An 18006-nucleotide genomic window follows, 5' to 3' on the forward strand; every position below is an offset into this window, starting at 1 on the left:
AATACATAATAGAGTTAACAGAAAAAGTCACAGGGATCATGAAACATGAATTTCCGTGAAAAAAAACAAAAAAAACACCCGCATCATTCTAATTCCAAGTCATTGTTCTGTGTAATATATTTGGAGATCTTCTAAGCAGCTATAGTCCAGGTCTGTAAAGTAGAAAGTTGTGCCTTATTGACCCGAGCCGTGGATATTTCTAACATAATAATGTCTTGAAGTTGCATTAGCCACTTGTACATATCCAAAGTATGTGGAGGGAGCCAGTGTTGTGTTAACAATTTTTTGGCAGATGTCAACCCGGCAAGCAAAATCATTTTTTGCAAACTCAACGCAGAATTGTCATTCAATAGTAATACAGCAGGGTTCACCGGTATAGGGTACTCAAGAATTTTTGATAAGGTAGTACATACTGCATTCCAAAAATGTTTGACCTTTTCACATTCCCACATCATGTGGAAAAAGGTTCCAAGTTGTTGATCAGAACAGTTATTGCAGAAGGGGCTGAATGAAGAGTCCTGAATGATAATTTGAAATCATATTGATGAAAGAGCAGAGGTCAAGCACACTTAAAAAAGTGCCCCAATCTTTCCTTTACAAAGTTAAAGACATAGTGTTGTGCAAATATGGATCATGACTGAAAATGCAGAGTCCAGGTGTTCTTCTGTGACAGTGTGAAGTACTGCTGGTGTTGTAGAGGCTGAACGGTCAGGGGATTTCCTGGAGATGGAGATCTGGAGTAAATAAGGCAGTAATCATCTTCGAGCGGATATGTGCTTCTCTTAATCACAGACAGCTTCTGGCTGATACAGGATAGGGTGTTCCCTCCTGTTGAAGTTCCCTAGTGTCAGAGGTGTCCGTCTGGAACAGGAAGAGCTGTGTGCGCACTGATTCTCCCTTCAAAGCACTTTCAAGGGTGTGGAGCACATCCCTCTTGTTCTCTGCCTTCTTCAGCTCAGGTCCAGTGTTGGGGAAAGTTACTTTTAAAAGTAATGCATTACAATAATGAGTTACTCCCTAAAAAAGTAACTAATTTCATTACTAAGTTACTTTTCATGGAAAGTAATACGTTACATTACTTTAAAGTTACTTTTTCTCATCTGGGCTGGGATTGCTTGTATGTTTTTAATATTACATTTTTTAAAATATTTTTGGCATATGTAAAAGCCCTTTCACACCAGAAGTGAAATGAATAAGCCTCATGTAAATTCAGTGTAAATTCAATTATTGAATTCAATGAAAAACCATCAAATGTGAGCTTTCACACTGGGAATGTCAATTTACATTTTTCAATTTTAAATTATAAGACGACGCATTCTTTTTCATTTCCCGAAAACTACATTTAAGAGTATTTTACTGTAAAATTATATGAAATGTCCTATTAGATCTACTACAGTTTTCCACCATATACAGTAAGGAAACTTATTGTTATTCTGCCTCAATTACTTCCTGATCTGCTGCTCATTAATAGTTAGTAAGGTAGTTAAAAATAAAATACACATTTAATTGCGTAGATGCTATCTTTAACATACATACCTGAGAGGTTCCTATGATTTCCAGCCATTGTTGTTTGATAGCTGACAGAATTGGGCATTTACTGGCTGTACAAATTCATACGAAATACCCACCTTGTGAAATACTTGTTTTCTAATGAGATGGGGGTTTAGACGATGCGGAAAGCTTGTGCATTTTCTGTTGAACTGAACTAAAAACATTCCCATCAGCAGCTAGAACATGTGTTTCTACTCTGCATTTACACCAGAGTAATGCAATCTCTTCACATCTGCCAGAAAAGAGGTGGATGGAAAGTGATTATTATTCATGACATGCACAAAAACAAAAAGACAGACACAAGTGTTTGGCTTCATTGATCAGATAATGTATTTCCCACCGTAGTATGTCATTGACAGCATGACATTAGCAAAGCTTTTCCTATATAGACATCTGGAAGAGTGTTTTGCAGATGGAATGAAAGTGAAGACATTTTTCAGTGAGACTTCTCTCTGGAGACCAAAATAGCGGGGGGAAATGGATTGCACATAGTAAAAAACAGAGGACAGTTTCAAGATGGCCTAGATTTACAGGAGTTCACTGCTTGAGTTCCTGCCCAGAATTCTGAAATCATTCTGAAATGCTACTTAACTCCACTACATCAGATTACAGGAATTTGCCGGAAGGCATATGTTAAATACACATTAATCTTTTTATGTCCACAGCCAAAGAGGATTCTTTTTTATTTGTTTTTGTTATCAATCATTGTTTAAAGGGAACATTTCAATCCAGGGAATTTGTCCATTTCCATTTGATGGAATTTCATGTCTTAAAATAGATTTCAAAAGGGCAGCTGGAGAATTTAACTGTCTTATGTGACAAGAAATTTGAGAGATGTAATGTAAGAGCTTAACTTCTTATCAATTCAGTGTTTTTGTTTTTTTACATATGGATGTAGCATCCTACTTACTGACGGGCTCCAGGAAAACACCACTAAAACACAAAGCAGTCATTACATAAATAAATCGCATGCAATAAATGTATAGACTGTATCCACTGTGTTGATAACAGATTGGAAAATAGGTTGCCTTATGGTTATGGTCTAGGCAGGATATTCTTTAAAGTAACAGTTCACCCAAAAATGAAGTGTACCTACCCTCAGGACATCAAAGATGTAGAGTTTGTTTCTTCATTGGAACAGATTTGAAGAAATCCCCAGTGGATTCTCTGTAGTGAATGGGTGCCGTCAGAATGAGAGTCCAAACAGCTGATAAAAACAGCACGATAATTCTTGCGACTCCAGTCCATCAGTTAACGTCTTGTGAAGTGAAATGCTGTGTTTGTAAGAAACAAATTCATCATTAAGACATTTTTAACTTTAAACCATTGTTTTCAGCTAAAATACTAGTCCTCTATCCATAATAACGCTTGCTCCAGTGAAAAGTCATCTCGTCTGAATCAGTTGAATCTGAAAAATATGTAGGTGGATTCTTGATGTGAGAGGACAGCAAAGGAAGCGTTACACATTATGGGCTTGTATTTTGGTTTAAAGTTGAAACATCTTGATGGATTTGTTTATTATAAACAAGCTTTTCACTTCACAAGATGTTAATTGATGGACTGGAGTCGTGTGGATTACTGTGATGTTTTTATCAGCTGTTTGGACTCTCATTCTGACGGCACCCATTCACTGCAGAGCATCCATTGGTGAGCAAGGGATGTAATGCTAAATTTCTCCAAATCTGTTCTGTTGAAGAAACAAACTCATCTACATCTGGGATAGCCTGAGGGGCTATAAAAAATCGGCTAATTATTTTGCCAATTTGAACTATTCCTTTAAATAACAATATCCTGTATTAAAGTAGTTGATGAAGAGAGCTATCAAAGTGCAGTCTGCGCTGTATTTAATTTATTAATATTTAAAGTTTTTAATTTAATTCTAATATTTTTTATATCTAATCATTTAATACAACAAAATATAATTTTTTATTATAATTTATTTTATCGATCATTTAATCACAAAAATTTCAGTGGAGATTTATTGGAGCAGCTATGCAATATGAATATGTATATAAGCAAGTACAGTGCTGTAAGTGTCAGAGCAACTTTCTGGTGTGCCATCTCTGTGACGGGCGTCTTGTGCATCATAAGAGGATCAAAACTCATTTTTTTAGGCACATGCACCTCCCTACTATCCCTATTAATATTATTGTTCCTTATCATTTACTAATGAACAGCCTGTAGTCATTGCATGAATTTAAATTTTTATTTGTTTTCATAATTTTCCAAAAGAAAAAAGGGAAAATTCATGCGAACACCAGAGCCATCTCATCAAAGCACTTAAGAGATCACGCCACTTAAGTCCCATCTTTCACCATCTGCAAGCAAGACATAAGTCCAAAAGAAAAAAAAGAACACATGGAAAGATATAAAACACAAAAAAAAAGATAAAAAGAAGAAGAAAAAAAATTGCACACTAACAAGTTTTGTTGTTTACAGCTTCTGAAGCTGCCAATAGCTGTCCAGAAAATCAGATTTGCATAGTGTCAATGTGCTAGTGATAAATATGAACCAGGAGTGTAGCATTAGTCAAGTTTAGTTTCAGCTTTGTGTTTTTATCTCAATATCTAATAGTCCTGATAAAAGTGTAACACTACAGCAGTTGTATTGCTCAGTTTTTTTTCTCTCTAAGAAGTGCTACTTGCATGTCATTAATCGCAGAAACATGTCCAGTTGATTGTCACCTGTCAATGAATTCATATTGAATTCCTTCATAAAGCCCCTGCCCACTTAGCTTAATGCACATTATATAACACTGGCAGTTAGAGATATATCATAATTTAAACATCCCCTACCACTCAGTGGTAGAGTCAATAACATGGGAAAAATAAAATACAAAGACATTTACAGTGGCTATATAAACTAAATGTCCTAGGTCAAAAAAAAAAAGAAGCTAGACTACAGTACAAGAAAAAGCTACTGGTAAACCATGAAAATGGCTGGCCAAACAAAAACAAACAAAACCACTTCACATATATAAATATATTACACTAATTACATAAACCAAAGAGTGTGACGGAGTGGAGGCACACAGAGAGACATTTGTAAAACACTGATCAGGCTGGCCAGCACTAAGAGACAGTCACTCGTTAAAGCTGAATTGTGTCATTTTGGATAGTTAAACACTTTCTCCAATTTCGCAGTTTAATGGCAGAGAACTATAAGCAAGCGTATGTTGGTTTCCCTGTAAACACTGTTGCTCTGTGGTGTTTGGGGTGGGATTAGCTGACTGACCAATGGCAGAACAGTTTGAGATGGTTATTTTTGCAATTCGTTGTACATTGCATGAGTCAACAGTAGAAGAGAGTACATGAGCACTGAATTTTGATTGAGTGGTCAACCAGGAGTCAGAAGGACTGTGGCCTTCTGTATAATCTGAAACAGTGAGTTAACAATGCCCAAGCCAAATAAATAGTGCTTTACTGCTCTCTTTACAGGTGAATTAAATACACAAAATGCTATAGGACAAATGTCTCTGTACACCGAAAATGAAAAGCATGATGAATTTATATATATTTCATGTTTACATTTCTTGAAAAAGATATGACCATTTCAACACATTATATATTTCCAAAAAGTACTTTCAAGTCTTAAGATTGTCCTGGTCAGTTTGTCTGGAAATATGTTAATGGAGGTTTGCTGTCTTAAGTTCAAACACTCTGTAAAAGTCACAACTTTGTCTTTTCTTTAAGCAACAACATGCAATACCATCAGTGACCACTGGGAGCAACACTTTTGCACCGTTGCCACGTCCCTTAAACATAATGTGCAACACAGCATAGCATAAGGACATGTGCTGATCTCATGATTAAATAATGTCTGATTTAGTACGAGAGAACTAGTTTCGGTGAGTTACGTGCCACACAAGAATAAAGTCTCTCGAGTTCTCCCAAAATATATGGCAGCATTACATATAGTTTCACTCACATTAAAGCACATTCTAAACTCTTTCTAAAGTTACTAAAAAGTAATTTTGTTTCACATCAAAGTCTTTGTGAAGGGTGGATGGAACCAGCCGGCAGTTTAGTTTGAGGGGAGTGGATGTGACTGTCAGAGAGTGAAAAACACTGAGTTTACATTTACATGTTAAGACATATTGCACATAAAGCCTTTTTGTGGGTGTCTGAAGCCTTTTGGTTTTAGAATTAGTTCTATTGCACACATGCACACACACACAAATGTCCTTAATGAAATGTAGAAAAATGTTTTCCCTTTTTGACGTGTGAGGGAAAATATGGCATGGTGGTTATCCGTTCAACATCATGGTGTGTAGACAAAAACGGCAACTTATGCCGATAAATCAGATATGACCAGCTTATCCATTTTATTTCCAATGTCTGAGGAGACCGTGAGCTCATCGGACTCGTAATCGTCGTCAAAAGATCTGCAAAAGCAAGCGTGCAACATTTACACTTTATACTCCATATATAGATGGTATCTCATCTCTATGCAATGCAATGAACTCCATAGCGAATTCATTCCATTACAGAGTGCATTAACTCACCCCTCTCGTAGCTGTTCATTGGCCGTCTCCTCTGCCACAAGAATCTCATACTCTTCGGCAGCATACTTGTCCCAGTCGGAGGGCTCTGGACCGTCACTATCCAAATCCTGATACACACGCATGTACAGTTACAGAACGCACTAACGTACTAACAGATATCATATTCAGCAGAGGGGACACAGATGTAACCCATCAAATTCTGACCTTCTGCACTGCAAAGGGATCTCTCTGCTCATGGTCCAGGTACTTCTCCAGATTGAAGAATGTGTCGTAGAATATATGTGCCATCCTGCAGCGCTTCAGATCTCGAAGAGTAATTTTACCTGCCAAGAGATGTCATTTGGTTACATTACACATACATTTATTCACTGGACAGGCACATTTAATCAAAGCAGATTCATGGGAATTGCAGGTAATTTATCAGTCTTATCTTACATAGACATTTCCACACTTGGCAGAAACTTTCATTTAAAGCTACCTTTAGCTAATTCATGGTAGAGATGTGTATTGTCAGTTATGGGCTTTTAACTGAAACACAATTGAGGAAATTGAGGGAGAAAGAGAAGGGAATTGAATCAGAATGGAACATGAGATTAGAGCTTGTGTTATTTTTACTTTAGAGGTAACTTCATGTTCTTCCTGTTTTGAATGAAGTTTATATGGGTGATATGATTGAGTGTATCAGAATAGGTTATTTACCAGGGCATTCTGGTTTAACTAAGTCCAGCATCTGGCACAGGAGATCCTGGAAAGGCAGTGGTTCAATGCCCATCCCCTCCATGCGTTCACACTGCTCCTCATAGAAAAACTCCAGTTCAAACATGGACAGAACACCATCTCCATCCATATCCATACAGCGAAACCAGAACTCTATACTGAACAGAGAGAGTGATAATGTTATATATAGCAAAATATAGAACTAAAACCATGACAGCCCAAAAAGTAGCACAAACCTTCTTTATAAAGGTGCAACTTGGTTTTGATTTTTTGTCATAAATACCTTTTGTGCCAACTTTGGATAAAATGATCCCTATCTGTGTTCCAGAAGAGACACACTGCATAGTTTTTTAATATATAAATGAATTTATCAATACATCATAACACTTTTTAAAAACAAATATTTTAATATTTGTGTTATTTTCAGTTTTTCTTTTAATTTTAGTCTAAATAATTTTGTTATGTGTGCTCGTCAGTTTTTTTTTCTAACTTTATTAAGTTTTAGTAATTTTAGTACTTATTTTAGTTAGTTGCTGAGGTAATATTTCTATTTCTATGTTTAGGTTTATAAATAAGCATTCCATTGATGTATGGTTTGTTAGGATAGGACAATATTTGGCCGAGATACAACTATTTGAAAATCTGGAATCTGAGCGTGCAAAAAAAATCTAAATATTGAGAAAATTGCCTTTAAAGTTGTCCAAATGAAGTTCTTAGCAATGCATATTACTAATCAAAAATTAAGTTTTGATATATTTACAGTAGGAAATTTACAAAATATATTCATGGAACATGATCTTTATTTAATGTCCTAATGATTTTTGGCATAAAAGAAAAATCTATAATTTTGACACATACAATGTATTTTTGGCTATTGCTACATATACCCCAGTGACTTAAGATTTTTGGTTTTGTGGTCCAGGGTCACATATATGATTCATCCGTTTCATTACCTTGTGGGATTCTTTTTGTCCTCCTCAGAAATGAGGAACCAAACAAACTCAGCATAGCTCATTCTGCCTTCTCTCTGAACCGAGTTTCCCCTAGAAGAAAGAAACTTGTATCATAAGTCACATGTATACCCCCCAAAATCTCAGATATCACCATAGTTTTCCTCAGCAGCTCCTACCTTGTGACAGCTCCTGAGAACAGCCTCTCAATGATTCTGCTTGATGAGGCTTTCCAAAGAAGAACACAAAGTAGAAAGCCATTTCTCAGTACCATAAGACTGATGGAAAACTGAATGAGAGTCATCTAAAGTACTGCAGTAACATGAGTTCATATAAGGTATTGTTTACCCAGAAATGAGTAAATGCTGACAGAACTTTTTGGATGAACTATACTTTAAAAAGCGATAAAAGCTAACAAATGCAAAATACTTACCATGGTCATTGTACCTGGCCAGATCCTTGGGGTCGATGAAGAGGTCATGGTCAGTGTCCAGCTCCCAGAACTTACAGTAAATGACATAGAAGTGCTCATAAGAGAAATAATCAGTGATTTGATTGATGTCATCCTCTTCTTCCAGCAAGGCGAGAGTCTGGTGAAACAGAGAGAGTGGCTTTTGATGAAATAGTTCCTTCAAGTTTTGGAAACTGAATTGAATGGTAGCATTTAACGGTGTTCACCTGGAGGAAGTTGCTTCTCCTGAGCTCTGTCATGTTGATTTTGCCTGTCCAAGAGCGATTAACTGTGTAAAATATTCTTTGAATCACCTGGAGTTAGAGAGAGGACATCATGTAACTGAGGATGTTACTTTGTTTTTTACAAAGAAAGTGCTAGACCTAGACTAAAGTACTTGTTTAATCTCCAAAACACTGACATGCAAAGTAATTTAATTCTGTTTGAAAACACTCCATCTTTGAACAATAGATAATAAAAAGAATTGAATTCTTTGGGGATTGAGGATAACCGTGATAAAAATAAATAAATACTGAAATCATGTTAATTCCACTCAGTGTTTCCTAGGATTTTTTCCAGCTGTGGTAGCAGGACTATTTCTCATGGACCACACCCCCTCCCCTCTCTACCAAAGAATCATGTGCACTCAGAATTGAATTTATTTTAACTAAAAAAGACAAGTAAATAGTAAATAATAAAATAAGAATAAATAAATTAACGACAATCAATAGCACAAACAAAAACAGTAACAAGAAATGTTTTCAGTTAGGTCTAACTATAATCTACTCAACTGTAAAATAACACTGAATAGTCTTCACTGTATAATGAAAGACAGCAGCAGGTTTATTTAGGCTGCTGTCTCTTTAAGACCTCATGCACGGATCTAATATACTGATACACATGGTTCTCTATGCTTACTTTTCTTTTTAGGAGCAATTGTCCTCCTAATTAAAAAAATTTAGGAGCACCTTCTGATCAATAATCAAAAATTCTGATCAAAAATTAGCCTTCCTAATACGAGGTGACATGTGACTCCTTAAAATGACTTACAGGGGTATTTTCTTTTTACCTTTTCAATGGCATCATTTTCATCTGTCAAATTAAAAAATGTATGTTTATAACCTTTTTTAAATTTCTATTTAAAACAATATAATAATAAGAAGAATAAGACAAATAAGTTACCAATCATATGAAATTAGTATTAATAAAAAATGTATTTGTACTACAAAGGGTACACAGAAGAACACAAAAGTGGCTCGTTGTAGGCACATTTTCAGACATTTAATGAGGCTCAAGAGGTGGCACGAGTGCATTTAAATTAATAAATTAATGTGGAGATTAATGTTTTAAATATAACATTTTGAATACAGAAATATTAAATGATTTAAATAACTGAAATTATACCTAAAAATGAAACTGAAACCGCTAGCAGGTGGCAGCAAGTCACTGATTTTATCACTGAATCATTAATTCAATTGATTCGTTCGAACGGCTGATTCATTCAGGAATGAAGCAAGTGACTGTCTTTATGAATGGGTAATCATGAATCACTGACTCACTAGATTCGTTAAAAAACGCACTTTCATTCATGAATGAAACACCGCTGTGTTTGCTTTTAGAGATGCGCAGCGGCTGAGCTGTTACTTTATTTGGAACTATTTTCGTTGATAAAAGATAAAAATCAGGCAGTACTTGTTTATTGAACTGTTATATTAAATCAGTATCACATTTGCAAACTCCTTTAATAATTATTAAAAGCTGTCACTTTCCTTATCGTGATCTGGGCGCACAGAAAATGAGAGCGCGCGAGTGAGTTCTCAAGACTCAAAAGCACGTGCAAATGATAGGTTCCGTCATCTGTCATTGCGTTATAAATGCGTAACCTGCGGGAATGAGTAGAATTATTATTAATAACCGCAATCCCGCGCCGAAATTCAAGTCCTGCTGTGGTCTCTGCTAATAACCCGACTGTGAATGATGCGAGCGGCGTTATGTTGTCAGTGAGAAGCTGCAGCCGTGGCGGGGATGATTTTTGGTGTGCCGGCAGAACAACAATGCGCTACATGTTTCTTTTCCCCTCATTTTTTCCAGTTGACGGAAATCTGTCGTAGACTCGCTGCAATTAACGGAAATCCATCGCAGCGACGGAGAACTTTAATCCCTGCAAACCTGTATGACTTCCCTTTCTTTTGTTGAACACACACCAAAAAAAAAAAACAGATGCTAGTCAGAAAGTGAATTATAGGATTGAAGCCGTCAAGCTCCAAAAGACAACAAAAAGCACCTTAAAGGCCACCCGCATGATATGTGCACTACATTGCAAGTTCAGCCGTATGAAAGCTTTGTGGGAGAAAAATAACTACATTTTTTCCCCTCCATCACAGCTCTGAAATCCCACATCTCAAGCCATACAGGTTTGAAATGACATGAGGGTGAGTAAATGATGACAAAATGTTCCATTTGTGTATTAAACTGTTTCTTTAAGGGCTCATCATTCCATCCATAAGTTCCATCTGCCTGTAGGTACAGTCATCTAGGGATTGGTTGTACTGAGGCATACTGAGTTATATCTAGCCCTGTGGTGACAAAAGGACCCATGCTTCAGACTCCAACAGAAAGAGTGACATCAGTGTGGATTAACATGCATTTCCTGGTAGATCAGTCGTCCTAGGAGAGATTGGTACCGGGGTGTGTCAACCAGTGCACCAGAGCAAGGAAGTGTCTAAATATGGGGTTGTGCAAGACCAGGGTCAGTGGCCTGTTGGTGGCATCCGTGTTTCCATGATGTCAGACCACTTTGACGCCATTACCCTTCCCACCCCCTCCGCAGCACGTGTTGCAGCTGTCCCACAGACAGACAGACAGACAGACAGACGCACTAGGCACCACGTCTCACTGTTCTGACGCTCCAGCAGCTCAGCTCAGATAGCTGGATCTGATTTACCGTAAACACTTTAGTAAGCTAACAAGCTTTCAACTCAAAACCAAAATATTGAAGCAATGCTACAAATAGAGATTCCAGGTGCCAGGCTGATGATTAACCCAGGACAAAGCAAAGTCATGTTCCTGTTGACAGTAGCTGACACTAAAATAGTTGTGGAACGATGTTTAAAAACAATCAAAGAATTTTGCAGCATGTTCCAATGACAACAAAACCACCATTCCGGTAATCTTATCTCCATGAAATAGCTCCTGGCTGTGTCATTGAGCGCTTAATAAAGTTTCTTACTGTTGTGATGTACCGGGAATGGAATTCAGGAGCATCTTTTAAAAACGTCAGCCCTGGATGAGTGTCCACGATGTCCTAATCAAAAAAACAAGAGAGAGATGACTCCTGACCTACAGTTTAAATCTGCAAAGCTCCTTCTTATTGGCTACATAAAGAATTAATTTAATTTAACATTGTTAAAGACTATGTATATACAGTGGGGAAATATTTATTTGATCCCCTGCTGATTTTGTCAGTTTGCCCACTTACAAATAAATGAAGGGTCTGTAATTTTTATGGTAGGTTTATTTTAACGTCCAAATCCAGAACAAATCCAGAAAAAACACATTATATAAAGGTTAGACATTGATTTGTATTTCAGTGAGTGAAATAAGTATTTGATCCCCAAGCAAAACATGACTTAGCACTTGGTGCAGAAACCCTTGTTGGCAAGCACAGAGGTATGATGCTTTTTGTAGTTGGTCACCAGGTTTGCACACATCTCAGGAGGGATTTTGATCCACTCCTCTTTACAGATTCTCTCTAAATCCTTAAGGTTTCTTGGCTGTCGTTTGGCAACTCGAAGTTTCAGCTCCCTCCACAGATTTTCTATAGGATTGAGGTCTGGAGACTGGCTAGGCCACTCCATGACCTTAATGTGCTTCTTCTTGAGCCACTCCTTTGTTGCCTTGGTGGTATGTTTCTGGTCATTGTCATGCTGGAAGACCCATCCATGACCCATCTTCAGTGTTCTGGCTGAGGGAAGGAGGTTCTCGTCCAATTTTTTACAGTACATGGCCCCGTCCTTTTGCCCCTCAATGCGGTGAAGTTGTCCTGTATCCTTAGCAGAAAAACAGTCCCAAAGCATAATGTTTCCACCTCCGTGCTATAGGGATGGTGTTCTTTGGGTCATAGTCAGCATTTCTCTCCCTCCAAACATGGCGAGTCGAGTTAATGCCAAAGAGCTCAATTTTGGTCTCATCTGACCACATCACTTTCTCCCAAGCCTTCTCTGAATTATTTAGATGTTCTTTGGCAAACTTTAAACACGCCTGTACATGTGCCTTCTTGAGCAGGGGGACATTGCGGGCGCTGTAGGATTTCAGTCCATTGCGGCGAAGTGTGTTACCAATGGTTTGCTTGGTGACTGTGGTCCCAACTGCCTTAAGATCATTAACAAGCTCCTCCCGTGTAATTCGGGGCTGATCCCTCACCTTTTGCATGATCATCCTTACCCCATGTGGCAAGATCTTGCACGGAGCTCCAGACCAAGGCCGACTGATGGTTGTTTTGTATTTCTTCCATTTCCGAATAATCGCACCAACAGTTATCTCCTTCTCACCAAGCTTCTTGCTGATGGTCTTGTAGCCCATTCCAGCCTTGTGCAGATCTGCAATCTTGTCTCTGACATCCTTTGACAGCTCTTTGGTCTTGCCCATGGTGGTGGGAGAGGTTGGAATGGAAGATACAGATTGTGTGGGCAGATGTTTTATACACCTAATGAGCTGAAATTAGGAGTAACTTCTTAAAATGGCAGGATTAATCTGTGTTCCACATGGACACATAACCACTCTGTGGCAGCCAGAATTCTTTCTGGTTGGTAGGGGATCAAATACTTATTACACTCACTGAAATGCAAATCAATTTGTAACCTTTATATGTTTTTTTTGTTGATATTCTGTCTCTATCCGTTAAAATAAACCTACGATAAAAATTACAGACCCTTCATTTCTTTGTAAGTGGGCAAACTTACAAAATCAGCAGGGGATCAAATAAATATTTCCCCCACTGTATAGACTCCAAAATCCATGGGATCCAACACAGGACAATCATTTTAAAAATATATAATGTAATATATATATTAGTGCTGTCAAACGATTAATCGCATCCAAAATAAAAGTTTTTGTTTACATAGTACAGTGTATATTTATTATGTATATATAAATATACACACATGCATGTATATATTTAAGAAAAATATGTTATATTTGTATATTAAATATATTTATATATAAATTATATAAATATATACATAAAAATACATTTACATAATAAATATACACAGTACACACACACATATATTACATACACTAAAAATCTTTAAAAAAAATTTGAAAAAAATGAAACATCTGACTAAATCTGATTCCACTTAAGTATTATCAAGTGCCAATTCAAATGTTTTTTCCCCCATCCATGACTTTCTTTGTTTAAGACTTTTGTAATTTGCACATTGCTAATTGTTGTGTGTGTTGTTTGTTAAAGATAAAATGTGCAAGAATACTTCACTTATTCATTATCATTAATTTATATCTACTTTTAGTAATAAGGGATGCAGAAATATAGGTAGTACTAATAGTTTTACTTTTCACAGTTCAATGCACTGTTACAATGTTCTAACCTGTAACAGAGGGATGAAATCTTCTTGTTCCAGGTAATTGCAGCCTGGTTTAGCCAGCAAGTAAACAAACTTGGATGCATCATCATAGCAGCTGTGTAATAACCTGTGAAGAAGAATTAGGGCAAAAAGTCTCAATCAGATGCTAATATACAAGGCTATACAACACTTTATTTAATGGAAAGTGATAAGTGTGCTGACACTTACTTTCTCCATGTTGCAATGAATGAGTGAACAGAAACAAAACCTGTCCTCTCTCCACCAGCGCAAATAAACATTGGTGCTTTCCAATAGAGGGGACACCCGCAAGCCTGTGAAAATAAATGCATGAACATGCTGTTTTTGTTGTATTTTAAAATGGCACTGACATAAGAAGCCCTATCCACTGTTATGTTTAGTCACAAAAAAATGTATTACATCACAATATAACTTGAATTCTGTAAAATCAGCTTTACTTAAAAAGAAACAAAATAAATCATTCTAAATTATAAAATGCTCTTTAAGAGTCCAAATATCTGATTCTTAAAGTGTAAACATCAAGATGGGTTATTCTGTTGATTTTTCTTCATTATATGATACCTCTTTATATAATATTCAAATAGTGAGAAGATAAAATAGGATGTTGATATGAGATGGCATCCATCATGGTGCTGTGGCAATACAATTTGGCAAGCACATCTGCGGATGAGTACTTCGTAAAGCAAGTGTCAGTTTATATGTTGAGAACTGTCAATCCAAGACTGCTAAGAACGGTTCAGAGATTATGAATCTCATTTTAAGAAAAACAAATCACAATTCATATACACCTTTGCTATCTTCCCCATTTCATAAATGTCAGCTTTCTCCTCCTCGAACTCTGTGAAGGCCGCCTCGATTTTGGCAATGGCCTCGTCATAGTTGGGTGCACAGTTTGGAAGACCTTTGGGGAAGTAGAAGCGTGGAATGTTTATGGAGGAGGGTGGGGGTGTGGCCACTACTTTGGCTGGCGGAGGGCTGGGCGGCCGTGGGATTGGCAAGGAGGGTGCAGGTGCTAGAGCTGGAGGAGGTGTTCCAGGTTTCTTCTCAGGCTGGATCTATTGAGACATAGAAAGAGACAATTAGAGAAAGGACCTTAATGGGTTTGACAACTTTTTAGGCCAAGCTGTATATTGATTGTCCTCAAAGACATTAATCTGAAGAGGATGATATGAGTGACATTCTGAAAGAGATCTCAAGAGACGAGCTAACAACAAAGTTAGCTGAAGATGTGCTTGAAGCAAACAGTGCATATGAGAAATTCTGTTAATAGAGATGTACATACAAATGATGAATGACCATCCAGATGTCACATGACGTGTTCTTACCATGCAAACCAAGCTAACCCCATCCTAGCATTTTAAGCTGTTCATATTTGCATGACAAGATGTACAAGTAAGAACCAGCGAGAAAATTTCAGGAATTGCTTCAACCAGTATTGAGAATATTGAGAAAATATCAAAGCAGCAGCACATATTTTTCATATGTAGTACACATCTTCTCATAAGTGTTTACTTCAGCATCATCTCCAAGCTCTTCAGATTATTTTAAGTATACTTTATGTAGCAATATGCAGTATCAAATGAAAGTAAATATTGCCTTTAAAGTTTTCCATGACGCTAAAGATGGCTGCTTAACCATTAGCTATCTTTTGCAGAATTTTGTGGGAAATTTTCTCCCGGTACTCGCTGTGTGAGGATGCTGGCTCTCATTCTGATAACATATTCACAGTGATGAAGTGAGGCGGATTATCAGTAAAACCATAGCCGACCTCATCAACTATCCTGCCGATGTGATGACAAGAACTCCTCAGCAAAACCAAGACAGATATTTTCCATCTAACCTCACTGCCCTCACTAAAACAAGCCAAATACTTTATTTCAGGTGATTTGTTTCCATCTATATTTATTTCTGGATGATCTAATGGTGAAGTAGAATGATTTGTGCTCAGCTCTTTGTGGACTGGATAAATGATTGGGACATTTCGCATGGTGATCCTAAACGCTGTATGCATTCAGTCTAATTCACAGGCCTGACACTGACAGCTGATGTCCATTTACTTCATTCTATTCAGATGGGACCTTGCAGCACCAAGGTTAAACTTCTAATAACAAGCTGTGGAAATGTCTAACACATTCTATACATAGTCTTGACATACTGTTCTTATTCTGGTCTCTGGGCAAAACTCTAGAGTCACAGTCCACACCTAAAGCAGCTTATTTCTGAACAGCACAGTCTTACTGTCAATCAAACAGAAAGAGAGCTGTTGAAGTGTGACTGAATTTTGGAGAACTCAACTGCAAGCGGGGCAGGCCTGCATGGACGTATTGAAGAGAGCAGCTGTGGCTCGAGCCCATCCCATCCCGTCCACTTCCTCCCCCCTCTTCGAAGCTCCTGTACGCAACACTTGGACACTGTATTCCTGCCCTGCCTCACCCCCTTTCCACTGTCCTATTAATAAACTCTTTGGTATCTGCCTGTGAATAGTTTGTCTTGTCTGGCATGTGAGAGTTAGACACGGCATTCTTTGCTGAACTACAGAGGTTGGCTACTGACCTGGGCTTGCTGGAAAGACTTGAGCCTTTTCTTGAACCGTGACGGAAGAACAAAGTCACAGCCTCGTGCCAAAAAGGCCAGTTCGCCTCGCAAGTCGGGATCCTCCCTTAACGAGGCCTCCTTGATCATCATATTGGCAATGTCAAAGGATTCAAAAAGTACAAAACGAGAAAAAGCCCCCCAAAAAAGAAAATGGACAAGTTATTCCTACAGTACGTCCTAAGGGACTTCCGTCAAGGAGAATCAGCTTCCGTTTAAGAGCTCGCAGACAACTCCGTTCTGGCCAATGTCCCTCGTACACACTTTCTCCCAGTGGTCCGCTCACTTCAAACTCTCAACTCCAGGCTTTGTCCAGGGATGCAAGGTGGATGTGTCTTGGCGTACAGAGTAACTCCTAGAATCGTGCCTGCTACTGTGACGGCTGGAATCCAGGAGCATTGTACCAAAGAGGCCAGGCCGCCAGCCTCCTGATTGCTTTTCAAAACTACAAAACACAAAATCTCAACTCAAGTCCATAGCCAACGGGTTCCCAGCCCTGCGAAACATGAGTCGCTCTGGGGTCTGCCTCCCGGTCCAGTCCCCTCTCTCTCTCTCTCTATGCACGTCCTGTCCTGATGAGCAGGGGGCTGAATGCACCAATACGGAGGGGAGAGGGATCAGCTGTGTCAAATGTCCGTATGGGTGAGCAAGTAGTATTATGGGAATGGATGCCCCCTCCCATCCCCAAACAGAAAGACTAAAGTTAGCCAGTGCACAGATGAAGTGCAAATTGCTCGATCAAGACTTTGTTTACGTGCAGAGGAAGGCAGAGAGAGAGGGAAGATAGCTTAGAGGGCCAGGCCCCTGTGATATTCGGCTCCCGAGGGTTCATGGGGTGCACTTGGGGAGTGGAGTAATAGGACGAGTCAGAAATGTTCCAGGGCACTGCACCCACAGCATAATAACATTAATGTCTGGAGTGCAGAGCGCTTCCTCTCTGCTCTAGAAAGTTTCCAACTAACCAACAAATGAACTTCATACTCGAGCCAGGCGATGCCCGACTGGTGCTCTACAAGAATAATAGCCCTGATGAGTCATGTCACTGCATCAACAACTCAACAAGTAAAAGTGGACACTAGATCATTTTGATCTACTGACCTCAGTAAACTGAGCAGAGATAAATATAAAAATGGCGTATTGCTCTACACTTTGACAAAATTACTTTGGTAAAATCACTCTAAATCAGTTATCCATTTGTTCTTTTTTTGTAAATTAGCACGAGCTGTATATCCAAATGACACTGGCATCAGCACAATAATTGTTCCTATAAATTAGTTGTTCTCAACCTTTGCGACTCCAACTCCGTTCACAGCAATATTCGAAGACTCCATGATTTTTCCAGTTGTTCACGATTTACTGGATATTTGCTGGATAAGGATTAATGAAAATATAATAAGCAAATAAACGAAAAGACAGAATAAATTGCATTGAACAATGACGTGACGCAATCAAATAACAACCAGCGTGAGAGGTGCGCACTCTTTATAATGCAGCAAACATGTCGGCAGTGTGAAAGTGCTTAAAACTGTCCAAGAAAAACGCAAAAATTATTACAAGCACGGACTGCCAGAGACTGTATATTACTGCATCACATGTCTTCGATGAGAAGAGGAAGGGGTG

At 38.2% G+C, this 18006-nt stretch overlaps 1 protein-coding gene across 1 annotated transcript; it reads right to left on the reverse strand.

Annotated features, from left to right (window-relative positions):
* Positions 1-3731: 3731 nt before the first annotated feature.
* Positions 3732-17009, reverse strand: LOC107584960 (serine/threonine-protein phosphatase 2A regulatory subunit B'' subunit alpha). Its single transcript, XM_016271747.1, has 13 exons — positions 16348-17009; positions 14583-14849; positions 13984-14087; positions 13780-13882; positions 11403-11477; positions 8401-8487; positions 8156-8312; positions 7902-7950; positions 7726-7815; positions 6755-6930; positions 6260-6378; positions 6056-6162; positions 3732-5935 (listed from the first exon to the last, which is right to left on the reverse strand). Exons 1-13 carry the CDS (start codon positions 16477-16479, stop codon positions 5839-5841), a joined length of 1563 nt encoding a protein of 520 aa, XP_016127233.1. The 5' UTR covers positions 16480-17009; the 3' UTR covers positions 3732-5838.
* Between the last annotated feature and the right edge of the window lie 997 nt (positions 17010-18006).

This window comes from Sinocyclocheilus grahami, unplaced genomic scaffold (genome assembly GCF_001515645.1).
Source record: "Sinocyclocheilus grahami isolate Dianchi unplaced genomic scaffold, SAMN03320097.WGS_v1.1 scaffold5.1, whole genome shotgun sequence".
NCBI classification, from domain to species: domain Eukaryota; kingdom Metazoa; phylum Chordata; class Actinopteri; order Cypriniformes; family Cyprinidae; genus Sinocyclocheilus; species Sinocyclocheilus grahami.